Source organism: Ixodes scapularis, unplaced genomic scaffold (genome assembly GCF_016920785.2).
Source record: "Ixodes scapularis isolate PalLabHiFi unplaced genomic scaffold, ASM1692078v2 PGA_scaffold5__190_contigs__length_132052651, whole genome shotgun sequence".
NCBI classification, from domain to species: domain Eukaryota; kingdom Metazoa; phylum Arthropoda; class Arachnida; order Ixodida; family Ixodidae; genus Ixodes; species Ixodes scapularis.
In genome coordinates, this window is record NW_024609880.1 from 85,479,170 (window position 1) to 85,490,271 (window position 11,102).

Here is an 11,102-nt window from a genome sequence, read left to right on the forward strand (position 1 = left end):
ATGCCAAATTGCATACTGTGGGGTACACACAGGATTTCAGGAAAATTGAAATTCAAACTCCAACAGTTGAGCTCGCTCTTCAATGTGTAAAACAGCAAAACTAGGGTTAAGCAGACCGTTCGATCTCCCTACTTCACTTAATCTTTTGCTTTCTCTAACGAACCTGCAAACAAAAATAGAACTGCATGTAAGAGGCAAAGTACCCTAAGCAGACCTAATTTGTTGTCTTTGTGTAGTTTTGTTCTCTTCAATACGCAAATTGATGCAAGGATAATATATATTTTAATAGTTTAGTTCAAAATCTATTTTGAAGTAAAGTACAAAATACTCGTATTGGATGTATTCACTCAGCTTAAAGTGATACATCATGGGAAGTAAAATGTCCTACCGATCACCACTGCTGCGGTAACAGCTGTGACTAGCAGCACCTGCTGCTAACCACCGCTCTGACCACAGCAGGAGTTGTGTATGCTAGCTGCACCCCGGTTGGTTCATATACAAAAAGATTACTACTGTACCCTGCTTAAATAAGCTTTGGTTTTGTACGGAATGCAATACGTAGTCAACGAAAGAAGTAAAGATAAAAATATTGGCCTATCGTCGCGCCTAGAGGCTTTTATGTAGCCGCCGAGCGACAATGACGAAGGTGGGGCACTAGGTTAGATGTGGTGCTTCTATGCGACAAGCTTCTAATAGATGGCCGTGCATCATTTTTGTTGCTAGCCTTTTGTGGCATTAATTCACAAATTTTTCATCGAAGGGATGAACGACGTCTATATCTCGCAATAAATACGGTTTTCAAATAAGGGCGTACATTAAAAAGCCTGTTTTTGATGTTACGGGTACTTTTTTACTTCAAACTGCCAATATTTTTTTATGAAGACACATACATAAATTAAACATTTATGACAAATTAAATGGCAAAAGAAGGTAGCCCTGAACGCCACTTGTATGTAATGGTCGATTCACACGACGGACTGATCCGCGGACGGATTGGTCACGTGATGACAAATCCGCGGAGCCTCGAGCTCCCGAGAGCATCCACACGACGGATGAGACGAGCAGACGACAACTAGGAGAACTCTCGACCCCACAGGCCCGCCAGGCCCGCGAAACGCCAACAGCGCACTGTTGTCCAGAGTAATCGTCAAGATGGAGGTCGATCGAAAGCGTCGTTTGGCCGCGATGGCCGCAGCGTTATCTTGCGATGAAGATGAGTCGTGTGGGTCCAAGAGATCGCTTTGGATGAAAGACTGGATGTGCAGAAAGGAACGCGGTATGCAAAACCAACTTTACGAGGAGCTCCTCGACAGCGATCCCGAGGAGTACCGCAGGCTGCTGCGCGTCAGCCGCGAGCAATTCCTGCAGCTGCTGTCTCGCGTGGGACCCAGAATAGCGCGGCAGGACACTGTGATGCGGCGAGCAATTCCACCAGAGACACGGCTACAAGTCACTCTTCGTTATCTTGCAACGGGTAAGTAACTTCACTCCAGCCTTCGTTTGTTGTACAGCGCGTAATAAATTTCTGGAGGCTACGACCTCGGATCCGTTATCACCCCCAGATGTTTGTCTCTCTTGTCGGCGGGTTCCCGCCTAAGCCATCCCGGACCTCTCGCCTGGAAGAATGTAAAAGCTAGCTGTGCAGATAGCTGGACGGGGCAGTGTTCGTCGAATGTTGTCAGGGGCTCGGGATGCATTCGAGGTAGCGGTGGCCGAGTGTGTAGCACGGTTCATTTGTCTATCCACCTGGTAAAAAAGAGGGCCCAAATTGGTGTTTAATAAGAATTAAATTTATATATATATATATATATATATATATATATATATATATATATATATATATATATATATATATATATATATATATATATATATATACACATCAACATGATCATCAAATATTCCGCAATATCCCTGCCCCAGAACCCAGTATAACTTTTCGCTATCTGGCTTATGGAACAAGATATCTTATTGGCTTCTATCTGGATATCAAGTTTCCAATACATTTCCAGTTGCATTTCTTTTTCCATAATCCAAATAGCGAAAGGTATCTTGGGTGTTCGGATCGGCATGTTTTTTTCTTTTTTTAATACAGAACAATTTCCACCATTTTAAAGACATGTTTCCTGTCCTTGGGTGGTTATGTGCAAGAAGTTGTAAGGTCTGGGGACGAATTTCTTTTGGGGAATGATAGTTTGTGGAAAGTGTCTCTTCCTGTATCCCTGTAAGTCCCGTGCTGTGCACTCCTCCATTTTGTCTAATAAAAAATCAGCCGTGTTTGAGACTTCTGTGTTTGTGTCATCCTTTAGAAAACCAATTTCAGTTAAATCCACCACTTTTAACCAGGATCGGCTTGTTGTTACCCTTTCTTTTTTCTTTCCTTTGGTAATTCAATTATTTGTATCTAATGTACTGCCCTTCCTCGGCTCTGCCTGATGCATCTGGAGAACTTCCTAGATCATGCCATCTTGAGATAAGACGAATAATTGCAACTTGATTTTTCTTCGTGCATTTGACAGGAGAGAGTCATCATTCATTAAGCCGTCAATTCAGGCTTGGACACTCAAGTGTCAATGACCTCATCCATGAAACGTGCACAGCACTCTACGAAGAGCTGAAGGAGGACTTCATAAGAACTCCAAAGACCGAAGAGGAGTGGCTGGATGTGATCAGTGGTTTCGCCCAGAAATGGCAATTCCCAAACTGTGCCGGTGCACTCGACGGCAAGCACGTCTGCATCTGGAAGCCACCAAACTCTGGATCTGTCTACTTTAATTATAAGAAGACCCACAGTATCATACTCTTCGCTGTGGTAGATGCAAACTGCAAATTCATCTACACCGACGTCGGTGCCCCGGGATCACAAGGAGACGCCGGCATCTGGCAGACTACACCGTTACAACGAGCTCTGGCAAGCAAGAAGATCCATCTGCCAGAGCTGGTGAAGGTAGCAAGCTCACCAGACAAGTTTCTGCCCCCCGTTTTTGTGGGCGATGATGCATTTCCTATTGGAAAAAATCTCATGAAGCCGTTTGGTGGCACAAAGCTCACGGAAGAACAGCGGATATTCAATTACAGGTAAGTTTTGGTGGTATGTCAGATAGAGGTGAATATACGAATCCAAGTTAAAAATTATTTACTCAATCAAAGCTGTTTCACGGACACTTTGTGCATAAAAACACTTCATGTGTTTTTATACGTGAAAGATTCTAACCGGCCAGTCTACCCATCTCTTCCTGGATACAGTGCACAATTTTGAGAATGGCTTTGCAGTATTTCTGCTACAGATCAGGAATCTCAAGAGATGTTTGCAACAGTACTGGCTAGTCTGTTGCAAACAGCTTCCAAAAAAAGAGCACTGGCAGCATCATAAGGACTGGAAATCAAGATTGCTTGGCTTGCATTCAACTTCAAGAAACCTGCAGGTTTTACAGAACAAGAACAACTCGTCTGTAAACTGCTTGCCATCACTTGCCTGATTTTTCTATAGTAAGCCGAGCTGGAAGATATTGGGACAATATATTACCATCATCTATCTGTACCGACTTACCTCTCAAGCCACCGTCCTCCAAATCAAACGACTCGACTGATTGCAGACTGGCAGGATGCTTTATTCTAGCCAAAATGGCACTTCCCATGAATGTCCATAGCCTGTGACAGGCTAAGAACTTGGCAGATGCTGTGCCTCGAGCACGAGCTGTGTGCCTTTGATAGTATACATCGTCGCACACAGCCCAAACCTGGGGGAAGGCAACGAGCGCATGCTGGAGACAGAACATCTTGTGGGTTTTTACCCTGTTATTGATTATAGGGAGGAGAGGTTTCGACAAAATAGTTGTTGGTACGTGGCGGCAATGTCTGAAAAGTGGCGTTCTTAAGTCATAATTTTACATTTCCATCGCTGGCAGTCTCTTGGTTTCAGCTAGAATAGAAAAGTCTGCTGCCTACTGATCTGCTTCTTAGTCTTGATGACTCGCTCGATACTTGCCTGTTCCTTTCCAGGTTGTCCAGAGCTAGACGTGTTGTAGAAAACACATTCGGAATCCTGGCCAACCGTTTCAGGTGTTTGCTGACAGTGATAAATGCCATTCCCGAAAGGGCCACTGCCATCGTCAATGCTGCATGTGTCCTGCACAACTTTCTCAGCAACGACGTGCTGCCCCAACAAGCATCAATGGCAGATGCAGAGAACGAACGCCGAGGTCGCCCAACGTTTTTCAGCTTCCCAGCATCGCGTGGACGTGCTAGCACATTTGGCGCTGCAGTGAGAGAGGACATGTGTAGTTTTTTCAATGGCAGGGGTGCTGTGTCATGGCAGCGAGAGGCCGCCTACGTTGAGTTAGACAAACACTGCACACGCAGACCGAAGAAAGGAGTGCAGACAAAAAGAAGCAAGTAAACAGTTAACTTCAACTTTTATTCGGTCAGTTGTTTTTCTATGACACTGAGTATTTCAGCCTGGCAGCGAACCAACTTTAATGGGTTCATTGGTCGCATGAGTGCTGCAGCAGCCTTCGCAAAATGTGCAGAGGCGTCATCTGCGTCGGAAGGCTGTTGTACAGCAACTGCTATTTTTTCAAGGGCAGCTGTTCTCGCAGCCCAATCGTTAGCTGAGGGCTGCGAGCTTCGAGCTTTCCTTGACACGCTACTACTGCTGGCCGTACTCACAGAGGCAGGGGACGGCTGTGGCGCATACTCGATGTTGGCGTCCGGGTCGGCATCCTGGTCCGCACTTTGCTCAGCGTTTTGCTGTAATTAAAAGTTGCATGCAAATTAATTTTATCTATGCACAGAGCAAGTTATGCCAGCCTTCGTGGGCTTCAAGAAGGTTGACCTGCCCTGTCCTGCAAAGAAGGAAACAAACTCCAGTAATATCAAAATCATTTAATTTACAAGATGTTCAAGAACTGACTGTATTTTTATGTTAGAGCAGGTGTTTTATATTGTCTTCATATGAGGGTATGGTACCTCATGACAGTTGAAATGCACTCCATGTGCCCAATATACTTGAGCAAAGTATTCGGTGTTCCTGCTTGCATCCCTAGCTTTATGTACTCGTCTCATGAATAAACATGTGCCACTGTAATTCACACTGACAGTATGTAAAGTGCTTATGCGTGCACAGAGTGTGTGCACAGAATGGCTAAAAAATTCATAAACGCTCGTAAATTTAGAAAAAATGATATAAAGCTGGCATTTGTACTGCAATGGCTGAATTTCTCATTTACAGTGGAGATAAAGGACAGCGCTTGGCGCAGTCCAACTTCCCGCTGTCAAAACTTGCACGCAAAAATTACTCGATTGATGCTGCACGTCTTGCCTTAATGTTTCAGTTGTCACTGTAGTGGCGTAACCGTAACAAGTCTATTGTGCAAATTAAGAAAAGCAGGAAGAGATCATGCTCCTCTTTCCACTTCAGCGAGTGAACACGGGACAGAAGGTGGGTCGCTCCTTGCCTCCTCTCCAGCTTTCTCTTGCTAAAGTGAAAAGAGTGGGAGGAGCTTGTTCAGCTTTTCTTAGCATGCAAAAGGGGATAGTCGCTCAAAACAAGAATCTACACAACAGATAGCAGTGTATCGCAATGACTTCTGGAATGGCATATATAAGGCAGCTACAAAATTTACCGCCTCTGGCTCTGCCACCTCAAAAGCCTCGCTGAAGGTCCTTGTCCCTGTCGGCTTGGCAGCATCTAGGAAGTTCAGACAATGGAAGAACTTCCATTTGCCCTTGTAGGAATCGCTGGAAGCTTGGCCGCTTTTCGATGACTCCAGTTTTTTTTTCTCTGCACGGTAGGTCCTCCTTTTGTTATTGAAGAATGTCTTCAGCGTATCTGTAACACAAAACATATTTTACTCTTCAAGGGCTGCGGGTAATGCAGGGCACAATCAGTGTGTAAGCAATTTTTTTTCCTGCACTTTCAGGTAAACAAGCTTTGCAGGGTTCAATACCATTGAACACCAATGTATGCAGCAGTAGCGATCCCCCACCGTAAAAAAAAAAAAGAGAAAAAAAAAAACTTCAAATCTAGATACAACACGCGTCACACTGCGCGATCTCCGCAATAAGAGTTCATCGGTCGGCTTGGTAAGAATAGCTTTCTGTTCGCAGTCTAGCAGAGAGAACAATGAAAGGTGTGCTTCCGTAGGGGAGCCCCTATTTTAAAGCAACCGAACCATCTCGAAGCAAGAGATCGAGTCTCCCTACGGGCGACCCGCCACACTGCACGCACAGTAATGGGAAACGCGGCGAACAGTTTAAAGAAATAGGTGTACTGGGTGGCGTGAGTACTGCCCAAATGTTTTCTGCATGCTCGGACGGAATAAGAAATGGAGTACATCATAGTCATAATACGTACCGGGGACGTACGGGCCGCATTCAGGGTAGCGGTCCTCCATCTCGTCGGCGATTTGTCGCCACAACGCGCCTTTCAAAGCGTTGTTGGCGTACTCGCTCATCGTCATGTCCCAAAGCGCTGGGAAATGCTCCACAAGCGAAATAAAAAACATGCTTGCTTCATCGCTTAATTTTGAGCCGTACGAAGGGCCAGGGACAGCAAAATTGGAGTACGGTTCGCCAGCCATCTTTCCCGCGCAAACCAGGAAAGTTTCACTGTTGCCAAACTAACTATGTTTTTCAAGCCAAAGCATTCGATATCCTCCGTCAAAAATCCGCGAGTGAAAAAGGCGCTTGACTTTATCACTCCGCGCCTCCGCGGAGGAGGCGCGGATCGCAGGAATCGGTGACGTGCCAGTCACGTGGTACACGGTCCGCGGACGAAAATCGCGATTCGGTCCGTCGTGTGAATCGGCTATAACCAACGCTGAACGGATATGTTGTACTTATTTTATAGTCGCAAAAGTGAACAGTTGTTCTTGAGAAGGGTTAACAAATGATAGTTCTTGATTCAAGCATGAAGTAATCGTTCATTACAATTTACTCTACCTTTGAAAGGTCTTCGAGTTGCACGCGTTATTTTTTGACACTCCGTGCAAGCGCGGCTTCTCAATAAAATATTAAGGTGGGCTAGTTGGTCATCCGTTTTAGACCTTCGCGACTTCCCGTTGGCAATACGAAGGTCCTCGAGGGTACCTGTCCTTGAAGAGTGGCCCTCGGGCACGCTCAGTCAGTCGATCACGTGGACTTTAAAATACGTACAGTGACAGTCAAATTCTTGTTCGGGTGAAGAGAGACGCCAGGTGTTGAAGAACTCCCCATCACGGCTGGTGACTTCGATGGCGAGGCAGTTTTGAACGATGACGACTTGAGGGAAAAACATATTTACATTTATTCAAATACCCCTGAGGATGACAGACGCCCGCAACCAACGCTCAGGACATCTTTTGCCAGAAAACCGTTCAGCCCCCATCGATGGGGATCAACATCGGTCCCGGATGGAACAGACATTCGTACCTCGCAGCGGGGCGACGGGGCCGCTAGTGCCTGAACTGCGCCTCACAGGCTGGCCCCTCTCCTCGGAGGTGGGAGGGGAGGTTCGTAACGACGGAGGGCCGCAAAAAATAAACGAACATTTAAAGAAAAATATCACAAGAAACTGAACTGAGGGAACACCACACGACAGACACCAGGAGCGATGGTAGAAGTGCATCTTTGCACGATTGTGTACGCACGCCAAGCGCATTGAAGTTCACAGCCAGCGTTGCCCTCAGCAATGGCCATTAGCAAACCCGCACTGAATCATGACGTCACATAAACACTCTCTGTATCTAGACAACTCACTTGTTTTGCAAACATAAATTCTAGGAAATAAATTGCGCAAGAATATAATCATTTTGGCAGTATTGTATACCGAGCATTGACACTAACAAAAATTTTGAAGTTAAAGTTAAAAAAAAAAAAAAAACGAAATTTAAAATATTGACACTAAAGTTAGCCTATGAAACGTAGTACATTAAACACCATCTTTGGAGACACTTTTACACGCTGATATTATTACACATAGGGACATGGGAAGAGATAAGTTATGCTTTAGGAGGATTTCTTTAAAACTGAAGAAAAACAAGCAACACAATGCGGTTTCTTTGCTTTTTGTCGAGGATAATGTACTAGTAATTTAGTGCGTATTTAAACCACGCTTATTGGTTATAAGCATATTAAATCCAAGTAATTTAAACTTGTGGTAAATGTATTTTTCTTTAAAGTAAAAATAAAAATGCTAAAATGTTGTTTCAAAAAGCACAAGATCCTCATGCATTACAGAAAAAACAAAAAATATACCCACACAATGATGATGATGCAATCAAGGCAAAGGTACATTTGAACTGTACACGAATAACAAAAATCATCCCTGTAGAAGGTCATCAAATGATACAAGGGCGACAAAAGGTGAAAATAAATCTCCAAGCACAGCTAGGTGACTGGTACTCGACTGAAAAAATCCGCCTGGTACTGGTATTGAAGCGGGGACCTCCCGATCAACAGAGAAGTAATCTACCAACTGAGCGAAGCAAGAGTTAAGCATCGGAAGAGTAAACGGGTTTTTAACAGCTGTCACCAGTCTGACACCAACAATGGTGAACTGCTTGCATTTTAAGGTTATTATGATAACGCAATTAATTCAAAGGTGCAAGCAAGCTGGACAGGAAGGACGAGAATAATCTTTAGAGGAGGGAACCAAAGGGGACAAAGGATAAACATAAATCTCCTAATACAGCTAGCTAGGTGACTGGTTTTCGACTTAAACGATTCACCGGGTCCTGAAACCGAACCAGGGAGCTCTGCACTTCCAGAGGAGCGCTCTACCAACTGAGCTAACCAGGAGTTAGGCGTCAGTAGTGCAAACGGGTTTTTAACAGCTGCCACCGGTCTAACAGCAAAAAGGAGGAACGGCTGCCATTTTTGAGGTTTTAAGGATTATTATCGTTATTCTTGTCCAGCTGGTTTACACTTTTGCATTATTTGCATTAGCATCCTAACCTAAAAATGCAAGTCGTTCACCCTTGTTGGTGTTAGACTAGTGGCAGCTTTTAAAACCCCGTTTGCTCTACTGGCGCCAAACTCCTCGTTTGCTCATATGGTAGAGCGCTCCACTGGAAATGTAGAGCTTCCTGGTTTGATTCCAGGACCCGACGGGTTTTTTCAGTCGCGAATCAGTCACCTAGTTGTGTTTGGAGATTTGGGTTTTTCCTTTGCGTCCTTTGTTCCCCTTCTCTAAGGATTATTATCATTATTTTTGTCCAGCTAGCTTACACCTTTGCATTAATTGCATTATCATCATAACCTTAAAATGCAGGCCGTTCACCTTTGTTGGTGTTAAACTGGTGGCAGCTGTTAAAAAGCCGTTTGCTTTACTGACCCCTAATTCCTGGTTAGCTCAGTTGGTAGATTAGTCCACTGGTAATGGAAAGCTCCCCGGTTCGTTGCCAGGACCAGGGGGATTTTTTCAGTCACGCATCAGTCACCTAGCGGTATTTGAAGATTGTATTTGTCCTTTGCCCCCTTTATTCTCCTTCTCTAGGTATTATTATCGTTACCCAAACAATTGGCGTAATATTGGTAATTTCCTCAGTTATTTTGATATTTTTGAAATCTGTTTGAGGTCCTAATTTTAATGAGGTTTTGTGCCGTATTTACCGAAACAATCGAAGCTCTGCTCTCTCTGAACAGATAAATTTGAGATTACCCAGGACCGGCGAGGAAATAAGACTGACTATTGGATGCTTTCCAAATGGTCTCGCTAACTGTGTGAAAAAAAAAAAAAAACATATCGTAGTTTTTACCCCATTTACATCCGCTAGACCACGCTCTTCAAACTCTACGCGTAGAACAACTGCAGGAACAAAAATATACTGTATATACACAGTGCACAGACCCCGTTTTTTTTTGTCAGTAAACAACACTCCTACACCTAACAGAAATGTGACTTGAAACTGCAGGCTTATCCTGCGCAGGTATTGTTTTACCAATAATTTTGTAACGAATGTTACCGGCAGTACTAGTATCTTTTGTGTTCGCTGCTCGAGGTATTCATGATGTTCTTTAACTTACTTAATCCGCTTAATAACGCTCCGAATATTCAAAATGAGGAATAAGATTCGCTCTACAAGAATGTGGCCTGATCTGGATGTACCAAGGGTGATATCAAAGACAAAAAAAAGTCTGTTTCTGTCATCGTTTGACTTAATAGTCATACCAAATGCTTTGCTCTTTTATATGCGGTTGCTGCGTTCAGCACAACCCTGGCTGACAACTGCTCACGTTAACACATGTATTGCCCGTTCCAGCTAAGAAAATCTAAAGAATGTGTGTCCGATCAATTTTAGCATTGTTATTAGGAGCTAACCCTATGCAGAGAAATAGGGTTTGAAGTTTTTAGCATGAATGCGTCTGGATTGAAACACCGTTCACTCACGCCCACGGACAGTAATCCATATCTGAGGCGTTCCGACCATTATCGCCTCGCTGCTTCCCTTAACCCAAGCAGTGTTTTACAGTGTACTGCAATATCAGGTAGTGTTGGGAGAGGCAAGTGTCGGGATAGGAGCTCGTAAGGCTGCGCGTGTAGTCAGGATTCGCGACACTGCAGTCGTGACAGTAGTATAAAGTCGCCGCAGTACGCAAAGTTTGACGAATATCAGGAGTTCGCCACCGTTCGCAACGCCTTTATCGCGGTGTACGCGCACAACCCTACCACCCTACTCGCGATGCGCCGGTGGCGACACAGGTTGCGATCTATACCACGCACCTTACGCGATCCGCTCAGGTCCCAATACTACCCCGTATTCTAGTACACTGCAGTGTTTGTTCCTGATCGGTAAACGTAAACAAAGACGGCTTCTGATAAATTTAAGCCTTGTTTTAAGAGAAAGCTTGTATGCCGACTTTAGTGTTTCTAGCGTGGATGTGTCTTCATTCAAACACCGTACACTCAGGCCAACGGGAAGCCCTCTTTGAGGAGTTCCCTCCAGTAGCGCCTTTCTGATCTTGTTAACACGCACAATGTTCGTTTTTCTTTGAAGAATCTGAAAGATATGACTTCCGATAGATTTCAGCTATGAAAGTAGGAAGCCTCTGAAGTGGGCATGATGCCACCAAAGGGGAATCTGGGGAAGGCTTCCGATTCGGATGAGCACGCCGCCAGGGCC

The 11,102-nt window shown here is 44.6% G+C and overlaps 2 protein-coding genes across 2 annotated transcripts; one reads left to right on the forward strand and one right to left on the reverse strand.

Annotated features, from left to right (window-relative positions):
• The first annotated feature begins 1,067 nt into the window (after positions 1–1,067).
• On the forward strand, positions 1,068–4,399 carry LOC120850141. The gene is made up of 3 exons (XM_040498480.1): positions 1,068–1,474; positions 2,520–3,078; positions 4,063–4,399. The coding sequence occupies exons 1-3, from the start codon at positions 1,153–1,155 to the stop codon at positions 4,397–4,399; spliced, it is 1,218 nt and encodes a 405-aa protein (XP_040354414.1). The 5' UTR covers positions 1,068–1,152.
• A 287-nt stretch (positions 4,400–4,686) lies between these two features.
• On the reverse strand, positions 4,687–6,581 carry LOC115330143. Its single transcript, XM_042294267.1, has 3 exons — positions 6,356–6,581; positions 5,625–5,830; positions 4,687–4,844 (listed from the first exon to the last, which is right to left on the reverse strand). The coding sequence occupies exons 1-3, from the start codon at positions 6,579–6,581 to the stop codon at positions 4,821–4,823; spliced, it is 456 nt and encodes a 151-aa protein (XP_042150201.1). The 3' UTR covers positions 4,687–4,820.
• Positions 6,582–11,102: the final 4,521 nt, after the last annotated feature.